This window comes from Anolis sagrei, chromosome 9 (genome assembly GCF_037176765.1).
Source record: "Anolis sagrei isolate rAnoSag1 chromosome 9, rAnoSag1.mat, whole genome shotgun sequence".
Lineage (NCBI taxonomy): Eukaryota > Metazoa > Chordata > Lepidosauria > Squamata > Dactyloidae > Anolis > Anolis sagrei.
In genome coordinates, this window is record NC_090029.1 from 26,433,086 (window position 1) to 26,456,389 (window position 23,304).

At 44.6% G+C, this 23,304-nt stretch overlaps 1 protein-coding gene across 7 annotated transcripts in view; it reads right to left on the reverse strand.

Annotated features, from left to right (window-relative positions):
* CELF6 (CUGBP Elav-like family member 6) overlaps positions 1 to 19,866 on the reverse strand; it is a 196,079-nt gene extending 176,213 nt beyond the window's left edge. For all 7 annotated transcript variants that reach the window (XM_060755323.2, XM_060755325.2, XM_060755327.2 and 4 more), the window contains exons 1-2: positions 19,605 to 19,866; positions 3,828 to 3,910 (exon numbers count right to left, since the gene is read on the reverse strand). In XM_060755323.2, coding sequence (XP_060611306.2) covers positions 3,828 to 3,910; positions 19,605 to 19,851 — 330 coding nt within the window. In that variant the 5' untranslated portion in view covers positions 19,852 to 19,866. The remainder of the gene's footprint in view (positions 1 to 3,827; positions 3,911 to 19,604) is intronic.
* Positions 19,867 to 23,304: the final 3,438 nt, after the last annotated feature.

The window sequence follows — 23,304 nt, forward strand, 5'->3', positions numbered from 1 at the left end:
ACTGTTTGGTTTGCTCCTGACACGACAAATAGATAAATAAATAAATACCTGGAGGGCCAAAGTTTGCCCATGCCTGCTTTACAGACAAGGACAACATAATGCTAGTATGGGGGACAACTTTGCCAAGGTTTCTCATTGGTATCCAAAGCACGAACGCTTCATCCCGTTCCACAGATCAAACAACCAAGGGATCATTACAGGTCCAGTGCGTCCAGCATGAGGTGTGCTTTTTGGTCACCACCAGCCTCCTATGTGCCTTTCGAAAGAGGCCAACCCACCCACGTAAAACATATTCCTATCACATTTTGGAAACCAGAGCGCTGGAAGAGATACCCGCTAGCTGAGCACTCCACTCAAGCCCAGAACACAGAACAAGGCGCTGTTATGATTATATATTTTGATTTCCAGAATGACTTGGGGAGGAAATGGATGGCCCCCGAGGCGCAAACAAACAAGCCTGGCAGCTCCCTGCCGCTCGGCTGATGGGGCCCCGTGGAAAGCAATGAACCTGGGAAAACATTGCCGTCCTCAGGAACAATGTTGACTTTAGATAAGGAAGACGGTGCACATAACAAAGACTCCGAGATGGAAGGCTGGGGTGACTCAAAAACCATGACCAAAAAAAAGCCTACATTTCTGTTTAAGTTACACTTTGACGCCGCTAAATTTATGCCACACACCCTAGGGAAGAAAAATTAACATCCCTTTATGGATGCCATAATAATTTGTGAACTCGAGTCTACTGCAAATCAGATTGAATGGCTTTGTTTCAGGGCCCTTCCACACAGCCAGAATATCAAGACAGAAAATCCACAATATCTGCTAGAGGCTTTGAAACAAAGTCTGGATAGCCATCTGTCAGGAGGGTTTTGATTGTGTCTTCTGGCATAGCAGCAGAGAGTTGGACTGGTTGGCCCTTGAGGTCTTCTCCAACTCTAGGATTCTATTATTATTGATACTGTCATAAATATTTCCTTCTCTGGGGGGGTTTTAGAGTTGGATGGACATCTGTTGGGAGGGCTTTGATTGTGTCTTCTCCCATGGCAGCAGGAGGTTGGACTGGTTGGCCCTTGAGGTCTTCTCCAACTCTAGGATTCTGTTACTATTTTTATTGTCATAATCATTTCCTTCTCTAGGGGTTCTTTTAGAGTTGATGGACATCTGTCGGGAGGGCTTTGATTATGTCTTCCTGCACAGCGGCAGGGGGTTGGACTGGTTGGCTCTTGAGGTCTTCTCCAACTCTAGGATTCTGTTACTATTTTTATTGTCATCACCATTTCCTTCTCTAGGGATTTTTAGAGTTGAGTGGCCATCTGTCAGGAGAGCTTTGATTGAGTCTCCCTGCATAGCAGCAGGGTGTTTGACTGGTTGGCCCTTGAGGTCTTCTCCAACTCTAGGGTTTTATTATTATTGTTATTGTCATCATCATTTCCTTCCCTGGGGGTTTTTAGAGTTGGATGGACATCTGTCGGGAGGGCTTTGATTGTGTCTTCCCGAATGGGGTTGGACTGGATGTCCCTTGGGTCCCTTGTAGCTCTATGATTCTAAGCCAAGTGTGAAGAAGGATCCATTATTGCTGTCATATAATCTAAATCAGGGATGGGCCAACTTTGGCCCTCCCTCCAGGTGTTTTGGACTTCAACTCTCACAATTCCTAACAGCCTACCGGCTGTTAGGAATTGTGGAAGTTGCAGTCCAAATCACCTGGAGGGGGGCCAAAGTTGGCCCATGCCTGATCTAAAATCACAGAATCCCATAAGGCCAAACTTTACAATCCCTGAATGACAACGTGTAGCAATGTTCCTAGTTTTAGAGAACCCATAAATCCAGATTATCTTAATAGCGCTTCCATATTGAACGGCAACGTTCCGCTAAATCCTATTTTCCAAAGAGCAACAGAGAGAGGAAGCTGTTGGCCAGTTTCCCTTCTGAAAGGACTCTGATTGGTTGCTGTGGCAAACAGGATATTGGCCTAAATGGTCATTTGGTGCCCAAATTTGCCCAAACGTGGTGTAGATGCACCCTTAGTGAAACCCTGCTGAAGTTGTCTTGTACACACAACCATGAAGAGGCAAAGACGCAGGGTCAACCTTGGTTAGTTCTTGGATGGGAGACTACCAATGTATACCAAGAGCTGTAGGCCATATTTCAGAGGAAGGAACTGGTGAAACTACTTCTGAGTATTCCCAGGAAAACCATTATTATTAGTTATAGTAGTAGTAGTAGTAGTAGTAGCAGCAGCAGCAGCAGCAGCAGTAACAGTAGTTGTAGTATATTTATTATTATTTATATTATTATTATTATTATTATTATTATTATTATTATTATTATTTGAAATTATTATTATGTAAACATACAGGTGCCTCATCAAACTGTATGAGCCCCCGGTGGCGCAGTGGGTTAAACCCCTGTGCCGGCAGGACTGAAGACCGACAGGTCACAGGTTCGAATCTGGGGAGAGGCAGATGAGCTCCCTCTATCAGCTCCAGCTCCTCATGCGGGGACATGCAAGAAGCCTCCCACAAGGATGATAAAAACATAAAAAAATCCCCTGGGCAACTTCCTTGCAGACGGCCAATTCTCTCACACCAGGAGTCACTCCTGACACGACAAAAAAAAAAAATCAAACTGTATTTATTCTGCAGTATCAATCCCACCTGATCTTGGAAGCTAAGCAGAGTCCACCTTGGTTAGTACTTGGATGGGAGACCACCAATGTACACCAAGAGCTGTAGGCCATATTTCAGAGGAAGGAACTGGTGAAACTACTTCTGAGTATTCCCAGGAAAACCATATGAAATTAATGGGGTCACCCAAAATCAACAAGTGACATAGATATGCAGACATAACATTGGAAAGAAGCGGGACTTGTGCGTCAGTTCGGGCGAGCCATTGCCATCTTTTCAATTGAATGATGGCTTCATGGAGAATTTCAGGGATCGGGGTCAGATGATTCACCCCTTTGAGGTCTTCCTTCCTCCAAAGCCAGGTCTCTCCATCCTTGCCTGCACACAGAGCTTTCCTTAAGCAGCGTCCGAGTTACGTCTGAGTTGCGTATTGCATATAATTGGAAATCTCCCAAACAGCGGTTGCGTTGATCAAATTGGGGAGATGGTGATGATTTACAACCTTGCTGAGTAAGTGCAGCCAGGAAGAATATACAATGCGCGCGTGCATTTATATATGCGCCTGAGCGAAAAAGGGCCTATTGCTTCAGCTTATCGTTGGCATGGAAAGTCCATCAAGCTTCCGAAGGCATTCCAATCAGAAACGGCGGTGTATATTTATTATTATTATTATTATTATTATTATTTAAAATTATTATTATGTAAACATACAGGTGCCTCATCAAACTGTATTTATTCTGTAGTATCAATCCCACCTGATCTTGGAAGCTAAGCAGGGTCCACCTTGGTTAGGACTTGGATGGGAGACCACCAATGTATACCAAGAGCTGTAGGCCATATTTCAGAGGAAGGAACTGGTGAAACTACTTCTGAGTATTCCCAGGAAAACCATTATTATTATTAGTAGTAGTAGTAGTAGTAGTAGTAGTAGTAGTAGTAATATGGCCAACCTCACTGGAAATAAAACAAAATAGTAATACATCGCGGTCTGAGGCCACCACTGCACCAAACCACATGGCAAGGCATGCTCCAAGCATGACGTCACCACCAATATCTTCCAGAACAACACTCAAAACATGCTTAATCTCGGAGTCTTTAAAGCTCAAGGACCCCCTGTTTGGTTTGCTCTGAGTGCCAATCGAGCCACACTCCCTCGGAAAGATACGGCCCCATCGGAGGAGAAGGCCAAGCCTCACTTACCCCTGGCAACGTCTTCTGTTCGTGCAAAGCGCTCTGGGCTTTGAGGGCCGAGTCCCGGGCACAATACGTAAGGAAGGCACAACCTGGGCAGGAAAGAAATGGGGGGCGGGGGAGAGATGAACAACACATTAATCATATTCAATTGGTCACACCCAGCAAAGGGTCTGCGGTGGGAAAGAAGAAGCAAAGCGATGCGAAACAGCTGGAAACACAAGAGACGCAAGCTGCGACGGCGCTGCTGCTTTCGGGAGCCTCCCAAGAGCAGCTGCTCCCTTTCTGGGCAAACTGCATGTTTACAATCAAACCTTTGCAACCCAAGACAACCCAACCCCGGCAAGGATTCGACTGAAGGCAATTGGCATGGATTAGCAGGGCCCGGTTAATTGGGATCAGCAGGCAGAGGCAAACACACTGGGATTAGTCCCAAAGCCCTCCAGATTAGCACATCCGATCTCCATAGAGCCAGGCTGACGCTTGTTTTGAGGCTGGAGGAGAGGATTCGAGAAGGGGTTTTGTGTTGGATGCTCTAAGATCTTCTGGGGAGGCTCTCCTCTCAGTCCCACTATTGTCTCAAGCGCGGTTGGTGGGGATGAGAGAGAGGGCCTTCTCGGTGGTGGCCCCCTGCCTCTGGAACGCCCTGCCAAGGGAAATAAGACAGTCCCCATCCCTCCCCTCCTTTCGTAAGAGCTTGAAGACCTAGTGGTTTCAACAAGCCTTTGAAAATGACCAGTTCTAACTCAGTCTTACACATTGTCAAATACGGACTTATTCTTCCTACCAATTACCCAAATTCTTTCCTCTAATCGGCCCCGGAATGAACAGCCACAGACCCATTCCTAATATTATTGTTGCCTGCCATAGCATTGCACTTAATTCCCATGGCCTCTAGAATTTTTGGACTTGCACAAATCTTGGCCCGGCCTTTTACATTTTTTAATTGCCTTGAACAGGCAAGATTACTTTTAATATATGTGTGTTATGGCGACAATGTTTATGCTTATATTTTGTTTTGTTAATCTTATGGCTATGTTGTTTTTACTTTGTATGTTTTGTGATGTTACCTGGGAACCACTCTGAGTCCCCTCGGGGAGGTGGAGCAGTATATAAATAAATTATTATTATTATTATTATTATTATTATTGGATGCGGAAACTATGCAATTGCTATCATTACCATTACAAACTGGAGAGGTTTTTTGGTTTCCGCCCTGACATTAAATCTAGTTCTGTCTGACTCCGGAATGTGGTGCTCATCTCCATTTCTAAGCCGTAGACACCTCCAAGGTCATGTTGCCAGCACGACTGCATGGAGCACCGTTACCTTCCCGCCGGAGCAGTACCTATTGATCTACAAACATTTGCATGTTTTTGAACTGCTAGGTTGGCAGAAGCTGGGGCTGACAGCAGAAGCTCACGTCACTCCCCGGATTCGAACCTGAGACCTTTCGGTCAACAAGTTTAGCAGCTCAGTGGTTTAACCCACTGCGCCACCGGGGGCTCAAACTGGAGAAAGTAAATGTAAATACAAGGGAATTCAAGACAGGAAACAATCAGGGCCAGCTAACACCTCCCAACAAAGGATTCCCCCAGGCAGGAGTCAGCCAGGCTTTGAAGCTGTAAGGCCATTTAATGATAATCAAGCTGGCCAATGGTAACATTCACACTTCCCTCCAACAGACAAGAATTCTTTCTCCCACCTTGGACATCATTCCAGTTATATAAACTTCCCTTGCCTAGTTTTCATCAGGCCTCACAACCTCTGAGAATGCCTGCCATAGATGTGGGCAAAACGTCAGGAGAGAATACTTCTGGAACATGGCCATAAGGTAAAGTTAAGGTTTCCCCTTGACATTAAGTCTAGTTCTGAGGGCTAGTACTCTTCTCCATTTCTAAGTCGAAAAGCCGGCGTTGTGCGTAGACACCTCCAAGGTCATCTGGCCGGCATGACTGCATGGAGCACCGTTACCTTCCCGCTGGAGCGGTACCTATTGATCTACTCACATTTGCATGCTTTCGAGTTGCTAGATTGGCCGAAGCTGTGGGAGTTCACATATGGGTAAAACGTCAGGAGAGCATGCTCCAGGCTTTGAATATTTGTTGAAGGCTTTCATGGCCAGAATTCCCAGGATTCCACAGCACTTGAACCACCCTGGCTCAACGCTACAGAACTGTAGGAGCTATAGTTTCCCAAGAACCTTAACCCGACTTCATGAGATATACATTGTAAAACTACAATTCCCAGGTTTCCATAGCATCGAGCCACGGCAGTTCAAGTGGTGTCAAATTGCATTCATTCTACAGTGCAGATGCCCGCTGTGCGCTCTTCCTTTCTTCCCATCTTATCCTCACCACAACCCTGCAAGGTAGACCACGCTGAGGGAAAGTGACTGGTTCATTGTCTTGGACTTGGCACTCCTGATTCAATAGTCTCACAGGTATAACCATACTCACCCCTTACTCAATGAGTAACTCTGTAGGTCGTTTTGGGACTGCAGGGACTCTTTCTCGCCTCCCCCTCTGCCATGACATACAATTGGCTGAGAATCAAAAGGCACCAAGGGGAAGGAAAACTGCCGAGTACTGACTCACTCTCATGTGTTCTTACTCCCAGGAGAAGCTCAATTCAGGTTTTCTTCAGCTTGCACTATGATGAATAAGATCTGCATCCTCCCTCCCTTCCCGATTCATGCAGAGCAAAAGAAAAATACCATTTGGGACTACAGCTCCCAGAATCCACAGAACATGGGGCCAAGGAAGGGCTCAAGCCCTACAGGAATAGATGCCGGGGCTGACTCTCCCTTGAAACTATGTCCTATGTAATTGACCCACCTTTTGCAATAATGATGTATCAAGCATAAGTAAGGAGTACTAGCTGTACCCACCACGCATTGCTGTGGCCAACCTTCCTCTTTCTCTACTTCTTTCTTTCTCTCGTTCTTCTCCCCGCCCTCTCTTTACTTCCTTCCCTTTTTTTCTTTTCTTCTCTCCTTTCCTTCTTTCTCTTCCTCTTCCCTTCCTTCCCTTTTATTTCCCCTCCTCCCTCCTTCCCTCCCTTCCTTCCTTCCTTCCTTCCTTCCTTCCTTCCTTCCTTCCTTCTTTCTTTTCCTCTTCCCTTCCTTCCCTTTCCTTCTCTCCTTCCTTCCTTCCTTCCTTCCTTCTCCTCCTCTTCCCTTCCTTCCCTTTTCTTTCCCTCCCACCCTCTCTCCATCACTTCCTTCCTTCCCTCCCTCTTTTCTTTCCTTCTCTCCTTCCTTCCTTCCTTCTCTTCCGCTTCCCTTCATCCCCTTTTCTTTCCTTCCTTCCTTCCCTTTTTTCTTTCCTTCTCTTCCTCTTCCCTTCCTTCCCTTTTCTTTTCCTTCCTTCCCTTTTTTCTTTCCTTCTCTCCTTCTTTCCTTCTCTTCCTCTTCCCTTCCTTCCATTTTCTTCCCTTCCTTCCCTTTTTCTTTCCTTCTCTCCTTTCCTTCCTTCCTTCTCTTCCTCTTCCCTTTCTTCACTTTTCTTTCCCTTCCTTCCTTCCTTCCTTCCTTTTTTTCTTTCCTTCTTTCCTTCTTTCCTTCCTTCTCTTGCCTTCCTTCCCCCCTTTTCTTTCCCTTCCTCTTTCTCCCCGTTCTTCCTTCTCTACATATTCTTGGACTGCACTCTCAGCAGTCCTCCTGATCCATCTACCTACCTACCTCTCTGCATCTAATCTATCTATCTGGAGGATTGTTGGGAGTTGCACACCAGGATTGGGAAATGGGAAATATGCAGGGACGGGATGCTCTCAAAGAGATCCAAGGAGAAGAAATATTGCAGCTTGGAAGCAGTGCATTTGGATCATCCTCCTCTCCTAAAGGGCCTGGTCTAGGGGATGCTGGGAGATGTAGTCCGGAAGAGAATGCAGATATGCTATTGTGCGTTTTGTTTGCTGGGGGAGTCATTTTTGCGCATGCGCTGTAGCGTCATTTTGCTTTTTTTTTGGCTTTTTAAGTCCTTTCCGCTGTGTTTTTCAGTGTTTTTACAAGTGATGGTCACTTGTTTGCCTGATCCATGTCTTGTGTCCAAATTTGGTGTCAATTCATCCAGTGTTTTTTGAGTTATGTTAATCCCACAAACTAACATTACATTTTTATTTATATAGACTAGCCCTCCCCTGCCACGTGTTGCTGTGGCCCAGTCTGTGTACATGTGTTTTGTGTGTGTATATATGTGTGTATATATTTATGTATATGTGTATTTATGTGCATGCGTTGTAATGAATTCAATTCATCCAGTTGTTTTTTGAGTTATGTCAATCCCACAAACGAACATTACATTTTTATTTATATTAACTGTCATCGACCCCTCCTATGGAAAACATAGGTTGTTGTTTAGCTTATGCACATTGACTTGGGGGGATATACTCTAAACACATGGAGGACACTTGTCAGTATATATTCTGCTTAAAAGGGTTGATTAACAGGCATGAGCAACTTCAGCCCTCTCTCCAAGTGTTTTGGACTCCAACTCCCACAATTCCTAACAGCCTCAGGCCATTTCTTTCCCCCACTTAGCCGTTTACGACTGGCATGACTGCATGGAATGCCGTTACCTTCCCACCGGAGTGGTACCTACTGACCTACTCACATTTGCATGTTTTTGAACTGCTAGGTTGGCAGAAGCTGGGGTTAACAGTGGGAGCTCACCCCTCTGTTCAAAGTCAAACCTGCGAACTTTCGGTAAGCAAGTTCAGCAGCTCGGCACTTTAACCCACTGGGTGCTCCCAGTAAATAAAGAGCAACACCCTGAAAAAAGGGGAATTCCAGACAAGAATCAATCAGGGCCAGCTAACACCTCCCAACAAAGGAAGCAACCAGCCAGGCTTTGAACCTGCATTGAATGCTAATCAAGGTGGCCAATTGCAACATTCGCACTTGCCTCAAACAGACAAGAGTTCTTTTCCTCATCCTGGACATTCCACAGATATATAAACCCCACTTGCCTAGTTTCTCAACCTGTGAGAATGCCTGCCATAGATGTGGGCAAAACAACAGGAGAGAATGCTTCTGGAACATGGCCATGCAGCTTGGAAAATTCACAGCAACCCAGAAATAATGCAGTTTGATACCAATTTAATGGCCATGACTCAATGCTATGGCATCATGAGAGTTGTCGTTTGACAAGGTAACGATACTGTCAAGCTACAACTCCCAGAACTCCATAGTACTGAGCCATGACAGTTGAAGTAGTATAAAAAAGAAACCAATAATAACTGGCCTGACTCAATGCTATGGCATCATGAGAGTTGTCATTTGACAAGGTAATTATATTGTCAAACTACAACTCCCAGGACTCCGTAGTACTGAGCCACGACAGTTGAAGTAGCATCAAACCAATACCAATAATAACTGTCCTGACTCAATGCTATGGCATCATGACAGTTGCCGTTTGACAAGGTAACAATATTGTCAAACTACAACTCCCAGGACTCCATTGTACTGAGCCACGACAGTTGAAGTAGTATCAAACCGATACTAATAATAACTGTCCTGACTCAATGCTATGGTATCATAAGAGTTGTCGTTTGGCAAGTTAACGATATTGTCAAACTACAACTCCCAGGACTCCATAGTACTAAGCCACGACAATTGAAGTAGTATCAAACCGAAACCAATAATACCTGCCCTGACTCAAGGCTATGGCATCATAAGAGTTGTTCTTTGACAAGGTAACGATATTGTCAAACTACAACTCCCAGGACTCCGTAGTACTGAGCCACGACAGTTGAAGTAGTATCAAACCGATACCAATAATAACTGCCCTGACTCAAGGCTATGGCATCATAAGAGTTGATATTGTCAAACTACAACTCCCAGGACTCCATAGTACAGAGCCACGACAGTTGAAGTAGTATCAAACCGATACCAAAAATAACTGCCCTGACTCAATGATATGGCATCATGACAGTTGTCGTTTGACAAGTAACGATATTGTCAAACTACAACTCCCAGGACTCCATAGTACAGAGCCACGACAGTTGAAGTAGTATCAAACCGATACCAAAAATAACTGCCCTGACTCAATGATATGGCATCATGACAGTTGTCGTTTGACAAGTGACGATATTGTCAAACTACAACTCCCAGGACTCCATAGTACAGAGCCACAACAGTTGAAGTAGCATCAAACGGATACCAAAAATAACAGCCTTGACTCAATGCTATGGCATCATGACAGTTGCCGTTTGACAAGGTAACAATATAGTCAAACTTCAACTCCCCGGACTCCGTAGTACAGAGCCATGACAGTTGAAGTAGCATCAAACCAATACCAATAATAGCTGCCCTGACTCGATGCTATGGCATCATGAGGGTTGTCATTTGACAAGGTAACGATACTGTCAAGCTACAACTCCCAGAACTCCATAGTACTGAGCCACGACAGTTGAAGTAGTATCAAATCGATACCAAAAATAACTGCCCTGACTCAATGCTATGGCATCATGAGAGTTGTCGTTTCACAAGGTAACGATATTGCAAACGACAACTCCCAGGACTCCATAGTACTGAGCCACAATAGTTGAAGTCGTATCAAACCGATACCAATAATAACTGCCCTCACTCAATGCTATGGTATCATAAGAGTTGTCGTTTGACAAGGTAACGATATTGTCAAACTACAACTCCCAGGACTCCGTAGCATTGAGCCACGGCAGTTGGAAGTGATCTCAAACTGCATTAATTCCACTGTACAGATGCACCTTCTGCCCTACATTCACGTCACATCTGTCAAAACACTTCTGCTCAGCTTGGTGCCCGTGTTTTTATGAAGCCGAAAGGGAGTGGACCCACTTTGCTCGCCTTTCAACAAAACTGGCGCAACAACAACTACAACAACAAGTCCGTTTGGTTCGTCAGGCGCCGTCTACATCATTAGCAGCTTTTTAATAAAATAATAATAATAAACCCTCCATAAAGCTTTCTAAAAATGATATTAAAACAGCAGCAAAACAGTTTCCCTTTGAAAAGGTAAATATTTAATGAACGAAATTTGACATTGATGCATTTTTAATATTGGCACAATTAAATCTGCCAGATGATTAAGTATTAATAGCTCTTAATAAGTGCAGCGATCTCGAGTTTGAGTGGAAAAAGCTCCAGAACGGGGCGGGGGGGAAAACACAGCGAGAATGAGCCACCGATGGGCAGATGGACCACGGCTCTGGGCTGCGGCAGTTCGGCACGACTCAAAACAAGCCTCAAACAGCCATTTCGCGGAAGAGAGAAGAAGGGACCCAACGAAAAGGACATTTTTGGCGGGGCGGCCCCACATCAAGACTCATCTTAATTAGATGAACGATGGCATGGGTTGGATAACATATTGGAACGGAGTCATGAGCTGAATGTAATTTCAGGCTTGTACAGTTGCGGATCTTTGCCTGAGCAACACATGTTGTTGTGATGACGATGATAATGATGATAGCTTCCAAAACTTTGCAATTGCTATCCCAAAAGCTTTAGGACAGGTATGGGCAAACTTCGGCCCTCCAGGTGTTTTGGACTTCAACTCCCACCATTCCTAACAGCCGGTAAATGAATGCATTTTGACACCACTTGAATAGCCACGGCTTGATGCTATGGAATCCTGGGAATTGTAGTTTTACAATGTATATCTAATGAAGTCAGGTTAAGGTTCTTGGGAAACTATAGCTCCTGCAATTCCATAGCACTGAGCCAGGGCAGTTCAAATCCTGTGGAGTCCTGGGGATTGTAGTTTTACAGTGTATATCTAATGAAGTCAGGTTAAGCTTCTTGGGAAACTATAGCTCCTGCATTGAGCCAGGGCAGTTCAAATGCTGTGGAATCCTGGGAATTGTAGGTTTACAAAGTATATCTAAAGAACTCGGGTTAAGGTTCTTGGGAAACTATGGCTCCTGCAATTCCATAGCAGTGAGCCAGGGCAGTTCAAATGCTGTGGAGTCCTGGGGATTGTAGTTTTACAGTGTATATCTAATGAAGTCAGGTTAAGCTTCTTGGGAAACTATAGCTCCTGCATTGAGCCAGGGTAGTTCAAATGCTGTGGAATCCTGGGAATTGTAGGTTTACAAAGTATATCTAAAGAACTCGGGTTAAGGTTCTTGGGAAACTATAGCTCCTGTAATTCCATAGCATTGAGCCAGGGCAATTCAAGTGCTGTCAAACTGTGTGAATTATTTATTTTTATATTATTTTATTTTATGATTTCAGATTTATTTGTGTTTTGGCATTTGGAAATGCATTCATTGTGGGAGTTGAGGTCCAAAACACCTGGAGGGCCGAAGTTTGCCCATGCTTGCTTTCGGATAATTAAAAAGTGGTAAGAAATATGGATATGTGTGTGTTTATGGCAGTGGTTCTCGACATTCCAAAACTCATCCTTCCAAAACTCAAGGTCAATGCCACCAAACGCTTCCAGCATTTTTTGTTGGTCATGGGAGTTCTGTGTGCCAAGTTTGGTTCAATTCCATCATTGGTGGAGTTCAGAAAGCTCTTTGATTGGTGAACTATAAATCCCAAATGACAAAATCAATCTCCCCCAACCCCACCAGTATTCAAATTTGGGCATATTGGGAATTTGTACCAAATTTGGTCCAGTGAATGAAAATTCATCCTGTGTATCAGATATTTACATTATGATTCATAATAGTAGCAAAACTACCATTACGAAGTAGCAATGGAAATAATGTTATGGTTGGGGGTCACCACAACATGAAGGACTGTATTAAGTGGTCGCACCATTAGGAAGGTTGAGAACCACTGCTCTAGACTCGGTTAATCTTTGGTCCTCCAATGTTTTGGACTTTGGATCCCAGAATCCATGACCATTGGCCATCCTGGGTAGGGTTTCCAAAGTCCAAAAAGTCCAGAATACTAAAGCAGTGGACAACAATGGGAAAGGATGAAGGAAAGCGCCAAAATGTATACAGAAGGGGGAAGGAAACTATACTCAATTAATCTTTGATCTTCCAATGTTTTGGACTTTGAATCCCAGAATCCATCACCATCCTGGTTGGGATTTCCATAGTCCAAAAAGTCCAGAATACCAAAGCAATGGACAACAATGGGAAAGGATGAAGGAAAGTGCCAAAACATATACAGAAGAGGGAAGGAAACTATACTCAATTAATCTTTGGTCCTCCAAAGTTTCAGACTTTAGATCCCAGAATCCATGACCATTGGCCATCCTGGTTGGGGTTTCCAAAGTCCCAAAAGTCCAGAATACTAAAGCAGTGGACAACAATGGGAACGGATGAAGGAAAGTGCCAAAATACATACAGAAGAGGGAAGGAAACTATACACATTTAATCTTTGGTCCTCCAATGTTTTGGACTTTAGATTTCAGAATCCATGACCACTGGCTATCCTGGTTGGGGTTTCCAAAGTCCAAAAAGTCCAGAATACCAAAGCAGTGGACAACAATGGGAAAGGATGAAGGAAAGTGCCAAAATGTATACAGAAGAGGGAAGGAAATGCACTCTCTAGTGATGGCACCTGCTTTCTTATTTGTACTACCCAGTCTCTTAAACTGCTACGAGACATCGCCAACAGGTACACATCTAGGACATCTCCCGTCCCCTGTCGACACGCTCCTTCCTTGACAACCGGCTTTTATCCCTCGCCGAGATGAGCATTAGGATGCTTTATGAGCACTTTCGCTGTCTTTCTAACGGTGTGGTGGGAAATAATTGTATAAAACAATACCGGAGCAGATAAAACATTGTCCGAGTGAATCGGATTTGGAACCGACTAAGAACAAGTAGAATGACACTCCTTATGTGATTCTGCTTTAATGGCCACAGATCTATTCTATGGAATGGGTTCTGAGAGTTGTACTTTGGTGGGGCCATGGCAGTTAAGGCATGGGCAAACTTGGTCCCCCCGGGTGTTTTGGACTCCGACTCCCACAGTTCCTGACAGCCTCAGGACCTTTCCTTTTTCCCCTCAGCCGCTTAAGCTGAATGCTGGGCCCATAACCAAGATTAGGCTCTGTTGCCTGTGCGGAATGCAAGGAAGCTTCCTCTACAACAGGCATGGGCAAACATGGCCCTCTCTCCAGGTGTTTTGGACTTCAACTCCCACAATTCCTAACAGCCTCAGGCCCTTCCGTTTCTCCCTCAGCTGCTTAAGATGAGTGCTGGACCCACAACCAACATTAGGATCTGTTGCCTGTGTGGAGTGCAAGGAAGCTTCCTCTACAACAGGCATGGGCAAATTTCAGCCCTTTCTCCAGGTGTTTTGGACTTCAACTCCCACAATTCCTAACAGCCTCAGGCCCCTCCTTTTCTCCCTCAGCTGCTTAAGATGAGTGCAGGGCCCACAACCAACGTTAGGCTCTGTTGCCTGTGCGGAATGCAAGGAAGGTTCCTCTACAGCAGGCATGGGCAAACTTGGCCCTCTCTTCAGGTACTTTGGACTTCACCTCCCATAATTCCTGACAGCCTCAGGCCCTTTCTTTTTTTCCCCCTCAACCGCATAAGCTGAATGCTGGGCCCACAACCAACGTTAGGATCCATTGCCTGTGCCGAATGCAAGGAAGCTTCCTTTACAGCAGGTATGGGCCAACTTCAGTCCTCTCTCCAAGTGTTTTGGATTCTGACTCCCACAATTCCTAACAGCCTCAGGCTCTTTCCTTTTCCCCCTTAGATGCTTAAGCTCAGTGCTGGGCCCATAACCAACGTTAGGCTCTGTTGCCTGTGTGGAGTGCAAGGAAGGCTCCTCTACAGCAGGTATGGGCAAACTTCGTCACTCTCTCCAGGTGTTTTGGATTCCAACTCCCACAATTCCTAACAGCCTCAGGCCCTTTCCTTTTCCCCTTCTGCCGCTTAAGCTGAATGCTGGGCCCATAACCAATGTTAGGCTTTGTTGCCTGTGCAGAGTGTAAAGAAGCTTCCTCTACAGCAGGTATGGGCAAATTTTGGCCCTCTGTCCAGGTGTTTTGGACTCCAGCTCCCACCATTCCTAACACCCTCAGGCCCTTTCCTTTTCCCCCTCAGCTGCTTAAGATGAGTGCTGGGCCCACAACCAACGTTAGGCTCTGTTGCCTGTGCGGAATGCAAGGAAGCTTCCTCTACAGCAGGGATGGGAAGGGCCTGAGGCTGTTAGGAATTGTGGAGTCAGAGTCCAAAATACCCAGAGGGTCCAAGTTGTAGACCTCTAGATCCTATCTGTTTCGGAGTCGGCATTCTTGCCTCAACCGCCCTTCCCTTGGCACACAACACTCATTTATAAATATATCACAAGGGAGGAAACTTTCAAGGGGGCAAAAGACCCCTCCCTGCCATATCCACATCCTCCCCTCCATCCATTCTGTGTCTATTTGCAAATCCTTCCCCGCTTCCTCCCCTCCATTCGCCGTTTGCACATTTGTTTGCTCAACCATTCACTTTGCACTATTTTTCTCAACATTTCCAAACACTTACTTAGCGCATAGCCTTGTTTTTTATCCATTGGGGGGGGGGGGGGTGGAGGGAAAGACACCTCCAGACCACTAAGCAGATTCTTATGGGTTGTTGTAGGTTTTTCTGGCTACGAGCACTCTCTCCTGACATTTCGCCTGCATCTATGGCAGGCATCCTCAGAGATTGTGAGGTCCTTATGCATTCATACTTGCAGTTATGGTTTTCACAAGGCAAGAAAGACACATATTATTATTATTATTATTATTATTATTTCAGTTAAAGCTGCGAACTATGTGAAAACAATGACAAATGGTGAAAGAAGTATATTATTAATAATAATATAAATTATAGAAATAGTAATAAATTATAATATATATATAATAAATAATATGGGTTGTTGTAGGTTTTTCATGCTCTATGGCCATGTTCTAGAAGCGTTCTCTCCTGATGTTTCACCTGCATCTATGGCAGGCATCCTCAGAAGTCTAGAAGCATTCTCTCCTGACATTTCACCTGCATCTATGATGGGCATCCTTAGAGATCTAGAAGCATTCTCTCCTGATATTTCACCTGCATCTCTGGCAGGCATCCTCACAACCTCTGAGGATGCTTGCCACAGATGCAGATGAAACATCAGGAGAGAATGCTTCTAGAACATGGCCATACAGCCCAAAAAACCTACAACAACCCAGTGATTCTGGCCATGAAAGCCTGATTCTGGCCATGACAGCTTTCAACAATAAATAATAATAGTAATAATAATAATAATACTCCTGACCTCACAGTTGAGGATAAAAAACAAATATGAATTGTAGATGTTGCAATCCCAGGCAACAACAGCATTGATGAGAAGCAACTGGAAAAGCTTACACGATATGAGGATTTAAAGATCGAACTGCAATTTGTGTACCGCCTCTGGCTGAGAAAGGTGGTATACAAATGCAGTAGATAAATAAAGACTCTGGTACAAGCCAGAGGGTGGTCCCAATGGTAATTGGCACACTGGGTGCAGTTCCTCAAGACCCTGGCCTGCACTTAAAAATGATTGGCACCGACAAAATCACTATCTGTCAGCTGCAAAAGGCCACCCTACTCAGATCTGCACACATTATTTGCCGATACATCACACAGTCTTAGACACTTGGGAAGTGTTCAATGTGTGAAAAAATACATAAGATATCTTGTTTGCTGTGTATTAATCTTGTTATAAATTAACAATAATAAAATAATAATAATAATTATTATTATTATTATTTGAAACACAACAAGGTGAGTCCACAGCAGACACTCTGCTGGCTGTTGTATTGGATCCCACGTCGGACGCTTCTCAAGTGTCTAGGACTGTGTGATGTATCGGCAAATAATGCGTGCAGATCCCTGTAAGGTGGCCTTTTGCAGCTGGCAGATGGTAATTTTGTCAGCGCTGATTGTGTTTAAGTGCAGGCCAAGGTCTTTAGGCACTGCACCCAGTGTGCCAATCACCACTGGGACCACCTTTACTGGTTTGTGCCAAAGTCTTTGCAATAATAATTGTAATTATTATTATTATTTGATACACAACAAGATTAATACACAGAGGCTGGGCATCCCTATTACGGTTTGGAAGTGGGCTCCCTTCCAACTCAACTATTCCTTTGAGCTTTCAGAACAGAGGTTGGGCATCCCAATTACGGTTTGGAAGGCGGTTGGACTAGATGTCCTTTGGGGCTCCCTTCCAACTCAACGTTCTTTTGGAGCTTTTAAAACAGAGGTGGGCATCCCCATTATGGTTTGAAAGGGGGTGGAGCTAGACAGCACTTTGGGGCTCCCCGCCAACTCAGTGATTCCTTTGGAGGTTTCAAAAGGAGGTTGGGTGTGTCCATTACGCTTTGGAAGAGGGTTGGCCTAGACGGGCTTTGGGGTTCCCTTCCAACTTAAGGATTCCTTTCTGATTAGAAGGGGGTTGGACAAGATGTCCTTTGGGGCTCCCTTCCAACACAACTATTCTTTTGGAGCTTTTAAAACAGAGGCTAGGTGCCCATATTACAGTTTGGGAGTGAGTTGGACTAGATGTCCTTTGGGGCTCCCTTCTGACTCAATGAGTCCTTTGAAGCTTTCAAAGCAGAGGCTGGGCATCCCTATTACAGCTTGACAACAGAGGCTGGGTGGACATCTGTCAGGAGGGAGTTTTTAAAACAGAGGCTGTGTGTCTCTATTTGTTTGGAAGTGGGTTGGACTACATGGCCTTTGGGGCTCCCTTCCAACTCAAGGAGATTTGAAAACAGAGGCTGCGTGGCCATCTGTCAGGAGGGTTCAGATGGTGTATCCCTGCTTGGAAGAGGGTTGGACTAGATGGCACTTTGGGGCTTCCTTCCAACTCAAGGATTCCTTTGGAGATTTAAAACCAGAGGCTGGATGTCCCTATTAGGGTTTGGAAGGGGGTTGGACTAGATGGCCTTTGGGGCTTCCTTCCAACTCAAGGACTCCTGTGTAGTTTTTAACACAGGATGGATGGCCAACTGTTGGGAGGGCTCGGATGGTGCCATCCTGTTAGGAAGAGGGTTGGGCTAGGTGGCACTTTGGGGCTCCCTTCCAACTCAAGGATTCCTATGGAGTTTTTAACACAGGCTGGATGGCTATCTGTTGGGGTGGGGGTGGGGGGTGGGCTCGGCTGGTGCCATCCTGCTTGGAAGAGAGTTGGACTAAATGGCCTTTGGGACTCTTTCCAACACAACTATTCCTTTGGAGCTTTCAAAACAGAGGTTGTGTGTCCCTATTATGGTTTGGGAGTGGGTTGGGCTAGATGTCCTTTGGGGCTCTCTTCCAACTCAAGGATTCCTGTATAGTTTTTAACACAGGATGGATGGCCATCTGTCGGGAGGGCTCAGAGGGGGTATACCTGTTTGGAAGAGGATTGGACTAGATGGCACTTTGGGGCTCCCTCCCAACTCAAGGATTCCTATGGAGTTTTTAATACAGGCTGCATGGCCATCTGTCTGGAGGGCTTGGATGGTGCCATCCTGCTTGGAAGAGGATTGGACTAGATGGCACTTTGGGGCTCCCTCCCAACTCAAGGATTCCTATGGAGTTTTTAATACAGGCTGCATGGCCATCGGTTGGGAGGGTTTGAATGGTGCCATCCTCTTAGGAAGAGGGTTGGACTAGATGGCACTTTGGGGCTCCCTTCCAACTCAAGTATTCTCGTGGAGCTTTTCAAACAGAGGCTGGGTCCCATGTTCCAGTTTGGGAGTGGGTTGGACTAGCTGTCCTTTGAGGCTCCCTACAATCTTTCTCTGAACCTGGGCTGGCCGGCCATCTGTCAGTCTTTATGGGGAAGAAAATGTTTACCTGTTGGGAGGGCTCGGATGGTGCCATCCTCTTAGGAAGAGGGTTGGACTAGAGGTCCTTTGGGGCTCCCTTCCAACTCAAGGATTCCTGTGGAATTTTTAACATGGAACGGATGGCCATCTTTCGGGAGGGCTCGGATGGTGTATCCCTGCTTGGAAGAGGGTTGGACTAGATGTCCTTTGGGGCTCCCTTCCAACTCAAGGATTCCTGTGAAGTTTTTAACACAGGCTGGATGGCCATCTGTTGGGAGGGCTGAGATGGTGCCATCGTCTTAGGAAGAGGGTTGGACTAGATGTCCTTTGGGGCTCCCTTCCAACTCAAGGATTCCTGTGTTTTTAACACAGCACGGATGGCCATCTGTTGGGAGGGCTGAGATGGTGCCATCCTGTTAGGAAAAGGGTTGGACTAGATGTCCTTTGGGGCTCCCTTCCAACTCAAGGATTCCTGTGGAGTTTTTAACACAGCACGGATGGCCATCTGTTGGGAGGGCTCGGATGGTGTATCCCTGCTTGGAAGAGGGTTGGACTAGATGTCCTTTGTGGCTCCCTTCCAACTCAAGGATTCCCGTGGAGCTTTTCATACAGAGGCTGGGTCCCATGTTCCAGTTTGGGAGTGGGTTGGACTAGCTGTCCTTTGGGGCTCCCTACAATCTTTCTCTGAACCTGGGCTGGCTGGCCATCTGTCGGGAGGGCTCGGATGGTGTATCCCTGCTTGGAAGAGTGTTCGACTAGATGTCCTTGGGGGCTCCCTTCCAACTCATGGATTCCTATGGAGTTTTTAACACAGGCTGCATGGCCATCTTTTGGGAGGGCTCGGATGGTGTACCCCTGCTTGTAAGAGGGTTGGACTAGATGTCCTTTGGGGCTCCCTTCCAACTCAAGTATTCCCGTGGAGCTCTTCAAACAGAGGCTGGGTCCCATGTTCCAGTTTGGGAGTGGGTTGGACTAGCTGTCCTTGGGGGCTCCCTACAACCGGGTCTGCCTGGCCCTCTGCCGGGAGGGCTTTGCTGCTTCCTTCCTTCCCGGAGGAGCCTCCCTCCCTGCCTGCCTTGCCTACCTTTGTGCATGCCGGTGAAGCGGTCCTTGAGGACGGTGAGCTCGTAGATCTTGCCGAACTCCTCGAAGAGGGGCTTGAGGTCTCCCTCCTCGAGGTTGCGCGGGATCTGCCCCACGAAGAGCTTGATGGCATCGTGGTCCTTCATGGCGATGGCGGCGGCGGAGGCGGGGGCGGCGGGAGGCGTCGTCGCCGAGGCGGGCTGCGTCGTCGTCGTCGCCGGCGTCGTCGTCGTCAAGCCGCCGTTCATGCTGCCCGCCGCCGCCGCCGCCGCCGCCGAGGAGGAGCCGCTGTCCGCGGTGCTGAACCTGGGCGCGGAGGGGGGGGCGCCCGCCTGCAGGAACAGCAGCGCGGGCGGAGGCGGCAGCGGCGGGAAGGGCGGCGGAGGGGGGGGCGGCAAGGGCGGCGGGAAGAGCGGCAAGGGCGGGGGCCCCGCGGGGGGAGGAGGGGGAGGCGGAGGGGGAGGGGGCGGCGGAGGAGGGTGCGCATGGGCCAGCCCGTTGGCCACCGAAGCCATGATGGGCTCTGCCCCGCCCCACCAGGAGGAAGCAGGCCAGCCGGGGGAGGAGGAGGGGGAGGAGGAAGGAAGGGAGGGAGGAAAGGGGGGGATGGGGGGGGCCCAAGTCGCCCCCTCCCCCCTCCCTCCCTCCCTCCCTCTTGATTCCAGTGACGTCACTGGGCTGTTCCCCTCCCGCACACACCTCCCGCCCTCCCAATCCACCCAGGATATTTGCATAAAAAAAGATTCTCAACCAATAGGATGGGCGGGAATCAGAAGGGGCGGGGCCAAGTGTAGGGATAAGTACACCAGGAGCAGAGAACAGGGAGGCAGAAGGTGATGCTTACCTGTCCTCAGCATAGCACTGCCTAATACAATGTATTGTATACACATATAATATTGGTCATAGTATTATAATGACATACAATATAATAATAATAATAATAATAATAATAATAATACAATATAATAATTATATAGTGCAATCTAGTAATATATCATATTAATATTGTATTATGCTAATAATATAATATGGTATAGTGCAATCTAGTAATATATAATGTTAATATTGTGTTATGCTAATAATATAATATGGTATAGTGCAATCTAGTAATATATCATGTTAATATTCTGTTATGCTAATAATATAATATGGTATAGGACAATCTAGTAATATACAATACTAATACTGTGTTATACTAATAATATAATACAGTATAGTGCAATCTAGTAATATATAATGTTAATATTGTGTTATGCTAATAATATAATATGGTATAGTGCAATCTAGTAATATACAATACTAATTCTGCGTTATGCTAATAATATAATATGGTATAGTGTATACAATACTAATTATGGTATACAATACTAATTCTGCGTTATGCTAATAATATAATATGGTATAGTGCAATCTAGTAATATACAATACTAATACTGTGTTCTTCTGCCAACCTAGCAGTTCGAAAACATGCAAATGTGAGTAGATCAATAGGTACTGCTCCGGCGGGAAGGTAACGGCGCTCCATGCAGTCATGCCGGCCACATGACCTTGGAGGTGTCTACGGACAACGCTGGCTCTTCGGCTTAGAAATGGAGATGAGCACCACACCCCAGAGTCAGACATGACTGGACTTAATGTCAGGGGACTACCTTTACTTTATCTATAATATTAATATAGTGTTATGCTAATAATATAATACAGTATAGTGCAATCTAGTAATATACAATACTAATATTGTGTTATGCTAATAATACAATATGGTATAGTACAATCTAGTAATATATAATATTAATACTTTGTTATTCTAATAATATAATACGGTATAGTGCAATCTAGTAATATACAATACTAATTCTGTGTTATGCTAATAATATAACATGGTATAGTGCAATCTACTAATATATAATATTAATATTGTATTATGCTAATAATACAATACGGTATAGTGCAATCTAGTAATACATAATACTAATATTGTGCTATGCTAATAATTTCATATATTGGATACACATATGATATTGCTATTAATATAATGTAATACATTATACGAATAATAATAATAATAATAATAATAATAATATTGATATAATATCTGACTTGGCCACGGTAGTCCACGCTCTGGTTACATCCCGTTTAGACTACTGCAACGCTCTCTACGTGGGGTTGCCTTTGAAGACAGCTCGGAAGCTCCAACTAGTCCAACGCTCGGCAGCCATGATTTTAACAGGAGCGGAGCGCAGGGAGCATACAACCCCCCTGTTGCGCCAACTCCACTGGCTACCGATCTGCTACTGGGCTGAATTCAAAGTGCTGGCGTTGGCCTTTAAAGCCCTAAACGGTTCCGGCCCAAGCTACCTATCTGACCGCATCTCTGCCTATGAACCCACCAGGACTTTGAGATCTTCCGGGGAGACCCTGCTCTCGATCCCGCCTGCTTCTCAAGCTCGGCTGGCGGGGACGAGAGATAGGGCCTTCTCGGTGGTGGCTCCTCGGCTGTGGAACGCCCTTCCTACGGACATTAGACTAGCACCATCTCTAATGGTATTCCGCAAAAAGGTGAAGACCTGGATGTTTGTGCAGGCGTTTGAGTAATTTAGTGCAATCTGGTAATGGAACATAGGAATGGAACAATGGACGATGAACCTGGACTACGCTTGGATGATGAGTAGATTGGGTACGGTTGTTTTCTGTAATAATTGTGCATTGTAATTGCTTATTGGTAATTTATGGATAATGTGTTGTCAATTGTTATATGTTGTATGGAACCACTGCTGTTTCTACTGTTTTTACTGTTTGTGAACCGCTGTGAGTCGCCTTCGGGCTTGAGATACAGCGGTATATAAGCAAAGTAAATAAATAAATAATAAATAAATAATACAATATAATAATTATATAGGACAATCTAGTAATATATAATATTAATATTGTGTTATGCTAATAATATAATACGGTATAGTGCAATCTAGTAATATACAATACTAATACTGTGTTATACTAATAATATAATATGGTATAGTGCAATGTAGTAATACATAATACTAATATTGTGCTGTGCTAATAATCTCATATTGGATACACATATGATATTGCTATTAATATAATGTAATACAATATGATAATAAAATGATATAATAATTATATATTTTATATTACTTGTAATATTATTACTAATATTACAGTGTAGTGCTATAGTACAGTATAGTAATATATAATTCTAATAATAATACAATATAATAATTTTATATTTTCTATTGTAATATTACTAATAATGTTACAATATAATAGTGTAGTACAATATAGTAATATATAATACTAATAATACTACAATGTAATAATTATATAATTTATATTACTTGTAATATTACTACTGATATTACAATATAATAGTGTAGTACAATATAGTAATATATAATTCTAAGAATGATACAATGTAATAATTATATATTTTATATTACTTGTAATATTACTACTAATATTACAGTATAGTGGTATAGTATAATATACTAATGTATAATACTAATAATAATACAATATAATAATTATATATTTTATATTACTACTAATATTACTACTAATATTACAGAATACTGCTATAGTATAATATAGTAATATAATACTAATAATGATACAATATAGTAATTATATATTTTATATTACATGTAATATTACTAATAATATTACAGTATAGTGGTATAGGAATA